A 17,881-nucleotide genomic window follows, 5' to 3' on the forward strand; every position below is an offset into this window, starting at 1 on the left:
AAACTGTATGAAAAGTACCTCTCCAAATGGAAGAAAGTTGTCACAATGGATGAATCATATGTCCATCTCACTGCTGGTGGTCACATTCGGGCGATCACATACCGTGACATTGACGGCAAGGGGCGCAGCAACTTTGTTCGTCAGTGCAGGGAAAGTTTCCCTCGTGGCTTTATGGTTGTGACGGGATTCGGATATGAGGGTAAGTTGATGATACGCTAGGTGGACAAAAACATGAAGGTGAATGCCAGATACTTCCAAGACTCCATTCTGACATCTATCTCTCGGAGAAACATCCCACAATTGTATGGAATGGACGCAAACCAGGTGATGATCCATATGGACAAAGCTTCGAGTCATACCGCCAGAACATCACTACGTTTTTATCAGGAAATGGCAGAGGAATTAGGAATTAGTGTCATTCCGTTTGAAGACATTCCTGTGAAAAGCCCAGATGCCAGTCCAATGGATTTTTGTGCATTTGGACTGTTGAAACGACGTCTTCAACATCGCCGCCCACGCACCCTGGATCGTCTATGGAAAGCTTGCAGGGAGGAGTGGGACAGAATTCCCATGCCTATCCTGCGCCGGAGCTTGCTGCAATGGTAACTGCGATGCCGGGCGATAGTCCACAATGCTGGGGGTCCAATAGAACATGATCGGTGGTGGCGGCACGGTATCTCTTAAGGTGAGTACCCGTCAAAAATGGTGGGATATAAAGCGAATAACCCTGTATAAAGAAGCTGAATGATTCGTTCACGTTTTTAAATAATGGATGTAACTAACAGTTGGGCTGAAAAGTTCGTAGGCTAACATAGTAAAAAATATTTTTTTGACAAAATTCGATTTTATTATTCAATATAGTTGTCTTTGAGGGCGATACAACGATTATAGCGGTCATACAATTTTTCGATGCCATTTTTATAGTACGATTTCTCTTTAGCCTCAAAATAGGCCTCAGTTTCGGCGATTACCTCTTCATCAGTGCTAAATTTCTTTCCAGCGAGCATTCTTTTAAGGTCTGCAAACAGGAAAAAGTCACTGGGGGCCAGATCTGGAGAATATGGTGGATTGGGAAGCAATTCGTAGTCTAATTCATATAATTTTGCCATCGTTTTCATTGATTTGTGACACGGTGCATTGTCTTGATGAAACAGCACTTTTTTCTTCTTCAAATGGGGCCGTTTTTTCGTAATTTCATCCTTTAAACGCTCCAACAACGCTATGTAATAATCTCAGCTATCTCGATCAACTTCACTTTACGATCATTTAAAATTATTTTGTGGACTTTTTTGATGTTTTCGTCGGTAACAGCCTCTTTGGGGCGTCCACTGCGTGCATCCTCTACGATGCTCATTTCGCCTCATTTAAATTAAGCAAACCACTTTTCAACGGTTGATTTTCCTGGTGCAGAGTCCGAATAATGTTTATCAAGCCAAGCCTTGGCTTCAACAGTATTTTTTTTCGCCAAAAAGCAATGCTTTATTAACACACGAAATTCTTTTTTATCCATTTTTTCACAACAACAAAAGCTGCTTCACTCACGAACTAATTATCCGGCAGCTGTGAAATTTATACACGTATCTTTTGAAGGTTAGTACTAAGTAAAAATCACATGGATTTAATTCTAGTAACGCCATCTATGAGTCAGCCTACGAACTTTTCAGCCCAACTGTTAGATACTGCTACTAATTTTGCCCTGGAAGAAATTGTGCACTTGGCATTTGCTTTGCAAAACCCAGGTGTATGAATTATACCATTATATTCTTAAAAATAATAGTGAAATTATGATGTGCCTTTATCAGCTGATACCAGTCGAGTATCGATTAATGTGCCCCATTTGTAATATAGATCATTCAACCGACCTCCGTGGTGGAGTGGTTAGCACAGCATGCCACAATGCCAGGGCCCCCTGGTTTGAATCCAGCCTGGGCATGGACGTTTTTTGAGTTTCGCTTCATCAAGTCATCATCACCCATTGCCACGATTAACCCAAAGTGCAGAAAAGCGACATAAAAGACCATAATATCTTCATTCCTTCTATATCCATCAACCAGAATTTTGCATAAATATTTTCATGGGTTCACAAGAGAGATTCAGAATATTTAAAGCGTTGTCATTTAGTCAAGAAATCTACTTTATTTTGCATAACTTTCCGCAATGAAAGTGCTGCATGGTATTGTTTGGGTTCTGGGAAAATATCCACTGTTATCTGTGAATAATATCAAACTGATGATCTAATACTGATACAATGGAAAGCCCTACCGTATTGTTGAAGTTTTTTTTCCCCAGTTCAAAAATTGGTTATCATTACATGTTTGTCCAATGTTATAACTCTTGTTCGTAATATGCATTTCTCTCTCATGCATTGCAAGCCAGAATTATCAGCTAAAGCACATTGTCATATACAGGGTGTTGAATCAAGTGACAACATAAAGACAGTAAGTGCTTGTACTAACTTTATGTGATTATGAAATAAAAATATGCACATAGGCATTTAACCCTTTTAGGCTGGGCCGTGACACGGGTGTCACAGCAGATATTTCCCTTTAAGTGTCACAAGCAGCATTTTCTTGTAGTGTGTTACTTTTTTAACATACTGTTAACATACTGTAACTTGGATAATGATCGAAGATACATGTTTTGAGTTCTGCATGAGTCTAGAGGTATGTAATTAACAATTAGTAAAGTTTAATTTCATTGTTACTATTTGGGGAGGGGGGGGGGTTGATGTCTGAAAAATTGTGATTTTTTTTGCTATTTATTTTCTTTGGTTTTGAAAACATCGCTTCTTTCTCAATTTTGGTGTTTCAAAAAACACTTTTGGCCATAGAAGTACGACCTTCCGACATTCCATCAGGATTATAGCCCAAAGTATACTGAACAAAACAAGGTGTCATTTGTACCTGTAACGTTCTTAGTTCCGGAAATATAAATATCATTTAGGAGCATTCAGAATTTCAAATTTCCTGCTGAAAACATGCTCGGCGTTAGTGCATTGAATTTTTTTCTCTCTCTGAAAGTTTTAGCAATAACTGCGTAAATCTTTCCACATTAATGCCAAACATACCAGGCATTATGCAGGTACCTTTTGGAGATTCATGTCCTGGCGTAGCCTGTGTGGTTATCCGATGAATTTCAAATTTCGTGTAAAAAAAAATAGTTACCTTCCCTTTTTTCTTCTGATTATGAAAAATTTATTTTTTTGCCATCAGGATTATAGCCCAAAGTATACTGAACAAAACGAGGTATCATTTGTACCTCTAACGTTCTTAGTTCCGGAAATATAAAATTTCATTTAGAAGCATGCAGAATTTCAAATTTCCTGCTGAAAACTTGCTCGGCATTAGTGCAAATACCTTGAAAATCAGGCTCGGCAGCTAAGGGTTAAGGCAGTGTATAATATGGACAATACAGACATCAGTACATCTTGAAGATAATGTTCTCCTCCTCCTTGGATGCACTGTTTGAGGCAACGGTAGAAAGCTTTCATTATGTGCATCTCAACATGTCCTGTGAAATAGCACATATTTCATGGTGACTGATGGTTTACAACATTAACTGTGGCTCTCCACTGTCTAACCAACCTCAGAATGCTGTGTGTCTCTGGAACAGGTGCATGGTGATCTTCATTGTTCCGCCACAGTGCCTGGTGACTGGACGAAGGCTTCCACCGCCGCATCTGCACCAGACAATGCTCCATGGTATACTAATTGCCTGACTTCCAACTCTCCACAGATGTAGGTGTGCCACACATGCGCACATGCATTCAGCAGGGTTGCCAATTCAAATTGGTAGATATAATCTGCGCCACTCTGTATTTCCAAAAGTTGACTTGTGTGGTTTGTCTCGAGTCAACTAATAGTATTGTGACAGTAGAAAATTTCTTATGTCTCGTGCTGGTAACATATTTGTTAAAAACACTAGAAAGCACACAAACAGCACAAAAAAAACAACACTTAGGGGTTATTCCAAGTTTTCGATTCCATCTCGGAATCATCATCAGGGCTGCTCGAGGGGCGACGGAAGGGACGCAGTTGAAGTAGAACTCCTAAAGTGTTTTTTATCTTGCTGTTTGTGCACCTTTTAGTGTTTTTAACTAATAGTAGGGATGGGACCGATTAATTGGTACGCTATCGGTATCGGCCGATATAGGCATATCGGTTTATAGGTAAAATTACAGATTATTTTACCGATCTGATATATCGATAAATGTCTGATAATTTAGTGCAAAATTCTGTCATTTTGTTGTAATTTTTAATTTCTCCATGCCCTACTTTTAAAAAATATGCAATTTCTTTTTCACTGCAGTCACCTGGAAACACACATTGATTAAGGAGGTCAATGAACCTTTGAGGTTCTTCAAGGACCATTTCTAATTTTATATCAGATCGGTTATCAGTATCGGTAAATTGTATATCTGTACTTTATCAGTATTGGCCAAAATTTCATATCGGTCCATCCCTAACTATAATAGTATTTTCACCCGACCCAATGAATAGATGTATGTGCAAGGGGGCAGGGACCTTATATCACATGAAACAGTCGCCAAAGCTTAATAATAATAAAAAAGGGGGAATTTCAAATACACATTATGGCAGATTGATGAAGGAAACACATCAGATATGACTGACACCGAGGATGAATCAGATAATGGAACCTGTGATAGCCGTGCAGAATCTTTGGACACAGAAGATTAAATATTGCAAGTCCATACTTTGCAACACCATAGTAAATTTTCTCAAGTGTAATATTTCGACTATAGTGCACAAATCAATAACAACGAATGTGTTAACTTTATATTTCAGACCAGAAAAATGTTTGCTAAACTATCATGAAGAAATTATGTGTATCGATTTGGACTATTCAATTTTAGCATGCATTCACAAATATTTTAGCATAAAATCTGATGATTATGCAATGAAGTATGTTACTTATACTATTATCTGGGAGATAACCTTGGATATTATTTTTATTTTTCATGCCCAAAGGGGATATAAATTGATTGATTCACTTTTTGGCTAATTGCAAAGATGGCGATGAGTGATAACATGATAAAATTGATGGATGGACACTCGCAAACATCCATGCCCAGCTGGGACCCCTGGCATCATGGCGTGATATGCTAACCACTCTGCCACGGGGCCACAAAGAGGGTATAAATCTTCGGAATTTTAGGGAGTGTTTCAGTGCTTGCAAAACTGCTAAATTTTCCCCGACTACAATATTTTCCACATGTCAGACTCATTTCATATGTAGGTTCATGTAACAAACAGATTAAACCTTTTGAGTGTTAAAGTTGACGCGTTTACTTGGTTAACGTGCGAATCTGAAGTGAGATGTCGCCACGAATGTGGGTGGGGATAAACAGTGGGAGAGTTGTCCAATCACACTCAACCTTCAGCCAATGGGCGCAGCTGTCATTCTGCTCGTCTACTCCACGTGGAGTCTCAGTCACATGACTGTGGATACGCTGTTGCTGTACTTTGCAACTTCAATGTGGAGACCGTGGGAAGGTGGAGGGACAAGGTGGCGTAGAGTAGATGTGTGGCAACACTGTGTGGTGAATGTATTGTTGCAGCTGGTGGGCATGTTCCGTGGAGTTCAAAGCCAGCCGGTCGTTAACGTAGCTAGCGTGTCAACTATACACCTTCATTGCATGAACTTTAGGATACCAGAGTTTTATAGAATATGATCTTTCTGGTGTAACACCTCAAAATTAAATGAGATTTAAATGAGATTTTTAAAAATTAAGCTCTAACTCTTGCAATCTATGTTTGAGGCAAAATGAAAGTTTAATTGGGCATTATCCATTATCTAGCACTTCTACTTCTATCTTGTTTCTCATCTTTATGTGAAGTACTACTTTTTTCTTTTGGCCAGTGGTGATCCAAGTTATGACAGACTTGTAGTACACTCTACTGATCACACTGGTATCCTACACTTGTTATCACAAGCAAAAAGGAGATGAGAGTGAGTAGTAATGTATAGAGGCATGCATATTTCATTTTTGACGAAAACACGAAATGTGAAATAACACATTGTAATGTTCATTTATCATGTTTCTGAAAGGAGTGAGGTGCATTTTCCCACCTAGTTTTGTCATGAAATAATGCGAAATACTCTTAAACACGAAATTTAAAATTAATTTACCGACGCAACACTTTCTGAAGTCAGAATTATCCTGAGAGTTATGCAATTCACCAAAAATTGGTTAATTCTGCTGTAAATATTTAAGAAGCAAAAATGGACCCCTTTATACAGGAATAAACTTAATATTTTGGTAACAACATAAATTTGCTATTGAAAGGGATATGTTTATTTTGTGTAGTAAGTGCAGTTTATAAATCAAATTTTGGATTATATTCATATTTTTAAAACCAAAATGTCATTTTATATACCGCTATAACAGCGAATTTTATTTTATTTACCGCTTTTGAACCCGAAATTGACTGTTTTTGTACCGAAATGTTGCTCTTTTATTTACTAAAAATACAGATGGGGGACAAAATAATACGAACACCTGTGAAAAAGTATGCCACATTTCACACCGGCAGTACAGCAGCACCACCTGGCACTGAAGTCTGCCACCTAGTGGCTGTGAAGGGGAAGGTATTAGTTTGCCAACAGCAGTCATTGGTGGTGCATTCGTCTATCATACGCTCTCAAGAGACACTGCAATGTCAGACCTGACAGAGTTCCAAAGAGGCATGATTGTTGGAGCATGTTCAGCTGGAGCTATGGTGACTGAAACCTCAAAGCTTGTTGGGTGTGCAAGGAGCACAGTATCAGCCGTTATGACAGCGTACACAACACAAGGTAAGATGGCGTCTTCAAAGCACAACAGTGAACGAAAGACAAAGCTTGCTGCTCGGGATAGGAGGGTGTTGAAGCGCATAGTGGCCCGAAAGCACAAGCAATCGTTATCCGAGATAACATCTGAAATGAACAGGCATCTCCAGGACCCCATTTCAACCAAAACTGTCAAAAGGGAACTCCATTCTGCAAACATTCATGGCGGAGTGGCAATTCGTAAGCCATTGGTGACATCACGTAATGCTGTCAAGCGACGCCAATGGTGCAGAGCTCACAGAAGTTGGTCCCCACAGCATTGGCAACAAGTCATCTGGTCTGATGAATCAACATTCACGTTATTTCAGACCATGGGGCGCGTTTATGTGTGGAGAACGCCTCGAGATGCATTTCATCCTTACTGCCTCTTGCCGACTATGAAGCATGGAGGTGCGTCCATTATGGTATGGGGCGCGATATCTTGGCATGGTGTGGGACCACTTGTTTTTCTGCATGGGAAGATCAATGCCAGTCACTATCGCAGCATTCTGGGGGATCATCTCCATCCTTTTGTCCAGACTTTATTTCCTGGGGACCGACCGCTTTTCCAAGACGACAACGCTCCTATCCACACTGCTGGGTCTGTCCAAACATTGTTTGAAGAACATGACGATGAAGTAGGACATCTTGAATGGCCCCCACAGTCTCCTGACCTGAACATTATAGAACATTTGTGGGGATATTTGGAGTCCAAACTTCGTGCTCGAAGTCCGCCTCCAGCCACACTTTCGGAATTGGAGACTGCTCTGGAGGAAGAATGGCTCCATATTCCCTTAAACATTGTGCATGACCTCTATGCGTCCATCCCACGTCGCATACAAAGTGTACTTCAGTAACAGGGTGGTCCAACCCCCTATTAATAAAGATTTTCTCTACATTCACAGGTGTTCGTATTATTTTGTCCCCCATCTGTATGTGCCTCTGGTAATGGAGTATGGAATGTAGTGTTAAAATAGGTGCAAGTAGAAGCAGTAGACAATAATAATGCCCAATTTATATTGCAAGCCAAGAAAGAACAATCGTCACAAATGTACAGAGAAGTACAATTCGAGACGAATTTAAAAATTGAATGAAATACTTTTTCACTGGAATTGAGAAAAAATTGCTATCGTACTTGCTCCTACCAATAGTATTGTTGTACAGAATTCTATAAATTATGTGTTGAATCACAGTGGCGTGCCAGTGGTGGAGTGATGACTTTCTCTTATAGGACAGAGGAAGGAATGTCTCCCCTTTATTTGTCATATGCTATGCTCCAAGACAACCTACCTTGTAGCAGGATTTTATGTATTCAGGGGCGCAGCTTTTTCTGCGTCAGTATGTCACAGCAGGTTGAGAAAATCAAAGCTGTATTTTATAGTAAGACCCTCCCTGATGGCATAGTGATAACGTAAAAGCCTTGCAACCAAATGGTCCCAATTTCGATACATGGTGGAGGGACATAGTGGTTCAGATCCCACTTTAAACTGTAGTTCCAGTCCCGATTATTTGTACTGTACATAAAGTGGACTTAAGATACAAATTCTCATTTTCTAGTTAGAGTGTCAGTACAAAGTAAATTGTAAACTTAACTGTGTATGCATGTCAAGTTTAATGAAATATTGATGCACACATATTTAAAAAGAGATTTCTATTAATATTGTTTCCAAAGGAATAGGTTTAGTAAAAGTTTTCTTCGTCACTTTATACTCTGACACAAAAGTATGATTTGTTAAAGGTCTTTTCTACTCTTATGGCAGGTGGCCCTCATGCTGGCAAAGAAAGTGGGGAGTGGGGACCAACCCGACAACAGCGGTGGCACCGAGAGATACTACGTCGAGGGGAGGAGGCTGCTACTTTTCTTATCGTACTGGATTGGTTGCTTTCCCGCTCCCCACTTCCTTTGCCAGCATGTAGGGTGCCTGCCGTAAGAGTAGAAAATACCTATAATGATGTATTATAAAAGGTGACAAAAATTATGAAAATAGTATGTATGCATTTTGATAAAGATGATATTTGTTTTAAGTTCACTTTATACACAGACAGGCTAAGTGGAATGACCTACAGCTTAAGGTGGAATCCAAACCATTATGTCTCTTCAGTGAAACCCCTTGATCATGAAGTGACATTACCACTGTGCCATTGAGGAGGGCCAGGAACATTCTGAAAATCTGAAATGGTATCAACACAGGTGATGCTGTTTGCATGGGAATATAAAAAAACTAATGATTACAGAAGGTTGTTCACTTTATATCCGACCATGTTTGACGGGTACTCACCTTAAGAGATACCGTGCTGCCACCACCGATCATGTTCTATTTTACCCCCAGCATTGTGGACTATCGCCCGGCATCGCAGTTTCCATTGCAACAAGCTCCGGTGCAGGACAGGCATGGGAATTCTGTCTCACTCCACCCTGCAAGCTTTCCATAGACCATCCAGGGTGCGCGGGCGGCAATGTTGAAGACGTCGTTTCAACAGTCCAAATGTGCAAAAATCCATTGGACTGGCATCTGGGCTTTTCACAGGAATGTCTTCAAATGGAATGACACGAAGCCTTGTCCATATGGATCATCACCTGGTTCGTGTCCATTCCATACAATTGTGGGATGTCTCTCCGATAGATAGGTGTCAGAATGGAGTCTTGGAAGTATCTGGCATTCACGTTCACGTTTTACTCCACCTTGCGTATCATCAACTTACCCTCATATCCGAATCCCTTCACAACCATAAAGCCACGAGGGAAACTTTCCCTGCACTGACGAACAAAGTTGCTGCGCCCCTTGCCGTCAATATCACGGTATGTGATCACCCGAATGTGACCACCAGCAGTGAGATGGACATATGATTCATCCATTGTGACAACTTTCTTCCATTTGGAACCTGCCAGGTACTTGTCATACAGTTTCACAATGCATACGTATGAAAACGTAGCGTGGAAAAGGGCCATTACATAACCCTCCCAATACCGGTTGATTTTCGGTGCCATTTGATAACATTCACTACCAACACTGCTCCAGCCAGCAGACCCATAGTTCCAGCATGATATGCTAGGTGGCAGCACCGAATCGACAATGGTCGGATATAAAGCGAACAACCTTTGTAATAGTATTTGCATACACAATGCAGCAGTGCACCAAATCAATGTCACTGATTTGTTGCAAGTAGCTGTGCTGGAATAGAACTGGACTCAGGGGAACTATTTTCTACACATACATTTGGGTCACACTGTGAGAAACATTGCCACACGGTTGAGTTGTCTCGAGGCTTAGGTTTCTAGATGTCTCCTGAAGATACTGGTGAACTTTTGTTTGTTTTACATGTTTTTGGTGGAGAGTATTCATAGTTTTTTTTCTTTTGTTAGGAAGAGATCACCTTCCTAGATCCAGAATTTGCTTTTATCTTAATTGTTTGTAAATGTTATGCATTCATAAGTTTAATTGTAATTTGCTGAAGTTAAAAGAGGTCCTACTGCATATTTATATTTCATGTATTAATGCTAAATTTTGCTTTTGCCTTAGACATTTGCTTAGTGACCAGACCGACCCTTTCAACCGCTCTCCGTTGTCCATGGACATGGTGAAATCAAATGAAAACCTTCGGAAAGAACTAGAGGAATGGAAAGCCAGAATGAGAGCTCAATCAAAGCAAGGAACAAGCAAAGATGCCTAATATTTAAATAGATAAATAAACTTAAAAAATAAAGAGTGTTATGTGTAGAGACAGGAATTGCATGTTTTTGAAAATACTGCCATTGAACATTATTGAATGAGAACTGCCTCCCCCGCTTTTAACCTTTTTTTAAATGAGTCCAGCAATTTCTGTTCTGGTTTCCTCAAAACAAGCATGCTACATACAGGGTGCTTAAAAATGTAACAAACTCAGCAACAAATACATGTTCAGTTACCTTTTTTAAAAAAACATCCTGTATATTTATGCTGCACTGTATATAAAAAGAGCAAGAAATTTCTTGAAATCACACTGTTAAAGCAAAATAATATATGGGTTGGATAGGTTATTTAAAATGTATTTGTATATTGGTTACATACATGAATTATAAAGTATTCATAAATTTGTATATTTGTTTCTGGTGTAAGATATTTTAGCAGTGTAAAAATTAAGAAAAGGTGTTCTTAGAATTGTGTATATTGGAAGTACAGTAGTAGGATCAATTTAGTGGACAGAATAATATGTAAAAATGTACATAAAAATGGATGTATTGTTAAACTGTTGAAATAAAATTGTGTTTTGAGAAAGTAGCGTGAGGTTGAAGTTACAAGAACTCTCTCTCTAGAAAATTATCACAGAAATTTATTTCACCAATATAGATGAATAGCAAAATTATTATGCAAAAACTTTCAAAACAATCTTCTTGGAATATGGGATTAATTTACAAAATCATCATTCTTTGTCCTTGGTTCAATCACCCTGAGGCACTCATCAGCAAATTCAACAAATATTGGTTCCAACATGGCTGCCTGCATTGCAAGAGCTGGGTTCTCCGCTCTGTCAACTGCCAACAACATATCTCGAACATGTGGGTTTTTAAGCACTTGCTTTAAACCCTCTGAACTGTCTGAAAGAAAGAAAGGCTTTATGTAAATCCATTATTATTGGAGGCATTACATGTTACAGCTAAATAAACAAGTGTGATTGGTAATCAAATTTCACATTGTTACTACTTTAATATTTTGATGCAAGGCAACAGACTGCCCAGAATATGTTTATGAAAGGGGTTCCCAATTTTTTTAGTTTCATGGAGTCCTTAGAGTTACAAGATTGTTCCGTGGTGCCAAAGTCGGAAAGAACTTGCAACTCTCAGTTTGGTTAAAAATAAACACATATTTGCATTTATGCGATGGTCTGATTCTAAAACCATGTGTAGGCAATAATAATTAGAGTTTGCTTACAATAATTTCAGTCACGTTTTTAAAAAATAATGAGTACAATATATCTTGTTTTTTCTATGTTTGTGTGTATTCTGTATCATGAGTGTCATGCCAATATAAACTTTGTACTATTGCTAGTGGAATTTTAAAATTGCAGCAATATGGTTGTGATTGCTATATATTGCAATGCATTGCATAGTTATTCACACTGTTACTGGTGGAGCCCTTTTTTAGGAATGCTACTATAGCTCAGCATAGCAATTAATTACTTTTAATTCAGCCTTGTATTAATTGAAGGTCTCTGGTGTAAAACATGGTAAGTGACATTTTGGTCATTTTAGAGTTACAAAGTAAAATCCTTCAACTTTCAAGTGAAATTGCCATGTCTTACAATTTGCATTGGACTGAGTGCAGTCTTCTGACATTGGTAACCACAACACAAAGACAAATTATCTACAGTACAGCTTCTAATAATCTTTTTTCTTATTGAACTCGGAAATGACCAAAATGTAACCATGTTTTACACCAGAGCCCTTCAATCAATGAATTAAATGTTTTTGAGATCACATTTCATAGCTTACTTTAGTTGGATTCATGACTTTTTTAGCCCATATTTGAAGAAAGAAAAAAAAAGGAGGGGCTGGCCCCTGAGAAAACAGAGCTGGAGACTGGATTATTTTTAGTTTTGTCTACCCCTTGGTATTAACTTTATGCTGGCTGTTTCAAATTAAACAACCACCACGTGGAAGATATTAACATCTTGAAAACTACAGATGATAATTCAGTTGGGTCTTTTTGGTTCATTTATGTACCTATGTTCATTACAAAAAAACAAAAAAAAAAAATAGTAGATGTGTAATATTTGATGCTATACAGGCGCAGGCATGAATTTTCACTAATAACTTTTTATTTAATAATTGAAAAGTTCATGCTCCATCAGTCACCTTTGAATTTCTCTTTAGGATCTTGGGTTCAATTACTCCCAGCAAATTCTAATATTATTAATCTGCTGAATTATAGTTAGTCCATGCTGTGAAAACAAATTAATATAGTGACCTGGGTTTCAGAAGAAAAGTATTTGTACTCCAATCAGTCAAAATAACATCCCTGCAAAACTCAAAATTAAAATTTGGCTGTGGTGTTGACATACGACGGAGATCTCCAAACTCACCGAGCCATTGACTGACTTCTCGCATTTGAAAATACATGACGTGAAATTAATTTTTTACAATCCTTTATTTATTGGTTTATATTTTTTACAGTATTAATATGCCAGGGAACTAGGTTTCGAATCCCAGCACAAGTCTGTATTTTCTTTTGAGTGGTCCTTCATCAATTTCATCTCATCCTCATCGTCACCAAAAGTGGCAGAATAGTGAAGCTAAATAACAAAAATGAAATCAAATCACATCAAATTATTATTTTTAATTTCTCTGCAACATACAGAGCTGTCATGTCATTTCTTAAAGAGAGTTCAAAGCATGTAATATTTTTCTTACAAACATGGTAAAATTTAAAAACTTGTCCCTAATCATCATCTTGCTTGTTACCATGTTAATGAGAAGGATGACACTAATTTTCATCCACAATATTGGTTACATTGGGTGAATAGATTGTCACCGATATTGGAACAAGTTGTACAGATGTTTGTTGTCAAAGTTTCACTCAAATATTGCCACTCTTATCAACAGTCTAATCTAACCAAACCCCCCACGAGCCACCGGAAGCTTGTGATCAACAATTTGGCAATCCCCGACATCTAGGGGTGAAATAATTAAGGTACTCATGTTTTCCGCGAAGCTGTTTTACATTATTTTCTATTAATTTCGGTAGCCACTTCCACCATCCTCGTTGGAATTCGTTGTTGCTGGGCACGTTTCTGTTGTTTTTTTCCAAATTGCCGCTAGGTGTGCTGCTGTCGTCTGTTGTTCACCGGTGTTAATTGCTGCAGTAACGGAAGCCAGGCATGGTGTGCCTGACCACTATCTATGTTCAGTTCATGGTTGTAGTGCATGATGGCATGTTTCTCTTTGATTTTTGTGTCTATGAGAGAGTGTGCTTTGTATTTGACATGTACTTTATCAATTTTATGGTTGTGGAATTTGATATGCTTGGCAAGTCCGGTGGTGGGTTGGCCAGTTTTTGCATTTGATAGGTGCTGCTGAATTCTCTCACTGATGGATCTGCCGATGTAATGAGCCTTGCACTCGCATTCAGCATCATAGATGCCTGGATTGTTGAGGGGGGAGAGGAAGTATCGTTTATGTTTGTTTAGTTTTGGAGGTTGGTTTGTGTGCTCTTTGGATGTTGTAGGGGCGGAGGACTTTGGTAAGGTGGTTGGATGTGGTAGGATGGTAGGGAAAGGCAAACCACTTGGTTTTGTTACTGGGATCAGGTTGTGTTGATGGTGCAGGTTGACTGACTTGGATCTATACCGCATCTCTCATTCCCATAGTATGAACAGGGGGGAAAGTTTATTAGCATCCCCATTCTATTCTATTTTTTACTACTTCTTTTTCATGGTATTGAGAATTATCATACTTGGTTTATACATATTGTGATGCACTTACATGTTTTTGTGGTTACATGAAGGATATCTTCACCAAGATAGTATCCAACTTTAAAATGTAGAATTGAAGTTTGAGAAATGAATATTGAGTTGAACATTTAAAAATTTGAATTGCATAAAAACTGTAGAGAGAAAAAACTAACCCCAGATTTGAAATCAGCGTGGTCAAATTAGGTTAGAACAAGTGCTGGTATCAATGCAACAAGAATTTTGTTCCCCTGTGTCATACATAAAACTTTTTACAACACTTAATCTCAATCCATACATACCTAATATTCTTAGCTTTTCCAATGAGACTGTGTCTTCAGTTTCAAATCTGTACGATCTCCGGGAGCCATCTGACATATCCAACTGTCTCATGTAGTCATCATTATTGTCATCCTTCGACACGACCAACACGCAGCTACCTTTGTGACTTTGGTAGCAAAGTTTTGAGCAACTGCAAATAGAAAGAAATGCCATGTTGCACACCACGCAAAAATTAAGAATTCCAAATGAATAACTTCTGTAATAAGTCAAACAGCTAAATAAAACAGCCTATGGTACACACAGGCCGTTGCCAAAGACTGGTTAAATTCCTATAGGGATGGGCTGATATGAAATTTTGGCAAATACCAATATAAGATTTGCTGATACCGATAACCAATATTCTACTGATCCAATATAAAATTCAAAATGGTACTTGAAGAACCTGAATGATTTATTGACCTCTTTAACAAATATGTTTCCAGGTGACTGCAGTGCAAAACAAGTTGCATATTTAGACATATTTTTTTTAAATGTAGGATATGGAGATTACCCGTAACCAAATGGCTCAATATTGCAGTAAATTATAAGATATTTACAGATATATCAGATCAGTAAAATAATTGGTAATTTCACCGATATGCCTATATTGGCCAATACTGATTAATCTGTCCCATCCCTAAATTATTACTTCTTGAAGCACAATTTATTACAATCTCTCAGTATACCAGCCACCCCCCTCCTCTAATAAACACATTATGTAACTATTTTGACAATTTTCGCTAAAAAAATGGATTGCATCACTCACATGTAGGGAAGTTGTGAGGGGGATGAATACTTTGAACCATTTTCTTGGTGCTTGTTAAGTTATACGGTTAGTTTAGAGCTTTTCTCTAAAAATCACAACTCTCTCTTATTATACATAACGTAAAAATTATTTCAGTTATGACTAAGCGACAAGTGGTGAAATGACATGTTAATGGCAGAAAACACTAATTCTATAGTCCTGTTGTGTGAAAAACAGAATACTTTCGAACCCATATAACCAACTCCTCCAGCATTGCATATGTAACATTTCGCAGACAAAATAAAAGTGTCTAGAAATGAGATTGAATTAAAATATTCGGTAAATGTTTACTATACACAAACACATTTCTTCATTTCTACAGAAGAAACTACTTACGGAAATTAGTTTCTCTAGCATTGTTGAACATCTGGAAGGTGTTTTCTGTCATGTGGGAATGTGTCATAGTAGAAATTCATAATTTTTGTTGAAAATTAATTCTCCGATGCACAATAGCCTTTGGCATGTACACCTTTGTAGATCATGGCACGTCGTGATTGTGTTTTGTCGATGTTCATTGGGTATGCAGTGTTACCAACCAAAAATACAAACACAGTTAAAATCCGTTGAACCATACAAGAAACATTACGTAAGGTTAGGCTAGGTTTAGTTAGATTAGGCAAACATAGTTAAACGAATTTTAACTATGTTTGTCTATCCTAACCTAACTAGTTACATGAATTTTAACTTGTTTGCCTAACCAAATTCATCTTCTCTGACCACAACCCCGTGCATGCTGAATTACAAGCCCCTGGAAAAGCCCCAGGCCCTCTCCCTCCTCCAGACAAGTCTACAACTGGAAAAGAGTAAACTGGGAGCAACTTTCCCTTTTCACCAGCCTCATTCCTTGCACAATGATAAACCCCATCCCCGCGGAAGAAACAGTGGGTTTCCTCATGGACTGTGTACAGGCTGTATTTAAAGACCACGTGCCCTTAAGGAAAACAAAAACATCCCGATTCCTAGTGTGGTATCCTGAAGAGACTAAGTGGTAACAGATCAGATTGTTTTATGATTTCTCAGTACTAGTTTACTATCCTTCGGACAGATTTCTTCATTTCTACAGAAGAAACTACTTACCGTAATAAGTTCCTGTAGTATTGTCTAACATCGGGAAGGTGTTTGGTGTGAAATTCAGGTAAGTTTTCCATATCCTGGAAACGGATTTTTTCAAATTTAAAAGTTTGGGGCTCATTTGGGAGCAGGTGACTCCAGACAATTTCTAACATGCCTTTAAAAGGGAGTCTATAGAAAAAGCCAGAGCGGAGGCGGGGCCGCGTTAGCGGTTGGGGGCGGTAGGTCAATTACCCCAGGGGCGGAGCCCGGAATCGGTGGGAAATTTGAGTCAAAAATTTGAAACTAAAATAATTTTTTGGTTTAAATTTTGCACCAATTCCGGGATGGATAGCCCAAAACCATTCACGGAATGTTCCGCGAAGCAGATAGGTAAGTACGAATGTCAAAAATTGACGAAACTCAGAAGTTATAGGTGTCCGAAGGATAGTAAACTTTTACTCGTGGACACTGTTTGGACTAGAAATAAGGTATTTGGGTTGATAAAAAACAACTTGAAACTTACCTTACGCACTTCTCATGTACAATATATTCTCCGTCGACAAGCGACAGTAAATATTGTAGAAGTAAATAGGAACCTTAGTAGAATGCATTTAGGGACTTTATTTTAATACTAAGGAAACCTAACCTAACCACTAAAGCATATATTGAACAAAACCATAAGTAAACGCTAAAACTCCGCAGTATGTGACAACAGACGTACATCGAAATCGAACTATGTAAAAACTGCATTCGTAGCGTGATGAAATCGGAATAAAACAAAAGGAAATTGGGCCGGGCTATCCGTGAAGTTTGTGGGGCTTTCACTTGTTTATTTCCTAATTATTTACATTTGTACTTACCTCTTCCATACTGTTACCGTTACGACTTGTAAGAAAGTACAATAATATTTGTTGATAACAAATTACATAAAAAGGTGTTATTGTCGTGAAAGTTTCACTGTAATCATGAAATGTGGACACTACTTACTATTTCACAAGACAGCTCGGGCACTTGTATTTTATTTCCCCGGTTTTGCAGATTACACATATACTTTTCATTTTCGATTTGGAAATTCGAAAGTGTGAAAATGAACTGCTCAGATGCAGATGAATGAAAACCCAGAAACAGGCGCTTCCAGTAACGCTCAGCGTTGGATTAAGGCTAAGTTTTCTATGTCCCTTGGATACAGAGCTGAGTGTTAACAGTTGACTTGACAATCATGTGGCAATTCGTAGTTTTCAATCTTTTATGCTGCACTGCACGTCAAATTTGAGTTACGAAAAATAATGAACAGACCACGTAAACAAATGAAATATCCAAACAGAATTGTGGAAAAGTAGACGGCTAGTTTAGTGTGCATTATATTTCAACGGTTGAATAACCAGCATTACCATGTTAACAGTTCTGCAACTGTTGTCTGTACTGGACACCTGTATTTAAGCACGTGTA

At 38.4% G+C, this 17,881-nt stretch overlaps 2 protein-coding genes across 2 annotated transcripts in view; one reads left to right on the forward strand and one right to left on the reverse strand.

Moving 5' to 3' along the window:
• The window catches only part of Ube4A (Ubiquitination factor E4A), a 53,818-nt gene extending 42,681 nt beyond the window's left edge, over nt 1-11,137 (forward strand). Inside the window, exon 9 of the mRNA XM_083125657.1 lies at nt 10,350-11,137. Coding sequence (XP_082981783.1) covers nt 10,350-10,500 — 151 coding nt within the window. The 3' untranslated portion in view covers nt 10,501-11,137. The remainder of the gene's footprint in view (nt 1-10,349) is intronic.
• On the reverse strand, nt 11,123-17,634 carry LOC145990031 (zinc finger HIT domain-containing protein 3). Its single transcript, XM_083125658.1, has 3 exons — nt 17,420-17,634; nt 14,556-14,725; nt 11,123-11,404 (listed from the first exon to the last, which is right to left on the reverse strand). The coding sequence occupies exons 1-3, from the start codon at nt 17,488-17,490 to the stop codon at nt 11,214-11,216; spliced, it is 432 nt and encodes a 143-aa protein (XP_082981784.1). The 5' UTR covers nt 17,491-17,634; the 3' UTR covers nt 11,123-11,213.
• Between the last annotated feature and the right edge of the window lie 247 nt (nt 17,635-17,881).

The sequence above is a fragment of the Lepisma saccharinum genome, chromosome 7 (genome assembly GCF_977018435.1).
Source record: "Lepisma saccharinum chromosome 7, izLepSacc3.1, whole genome shotgun sequence".
Taxonomy (NCBI): domain Eukaryota; kingdom Metazoa; phylum Arthropoda; class Insecta; order Zygentoma; family Lepismatidae; genus Lepisma; species Lepisma saccharinum.

Excerpts from the sequence above, each read along its gene's own strand:
- LOC145990031 (XM_083125658.1), bottom strand. The coding sequence starts at position 17,490 with ATGAAAAGTATATGTGTAATCTGCAAAACCGGGGAAATAAAATACAAG. Across the intron at positions 14,726-17,419 it reads CCGAGCTGTCTTGTGAAATA|TTGCTCAAAACTTTGCTACC; the intron begins GTAAGTAGTGTC and ends TTCTATTTGCAG. Across the intron at positions 11,405-14,555 it reads GGAAAAGCTAAGAATATTAG|ACAGTTCAGAGGGTTTAAAG; the intron begins GTATGTATGGAT and ends TCTTTCTTTCAG.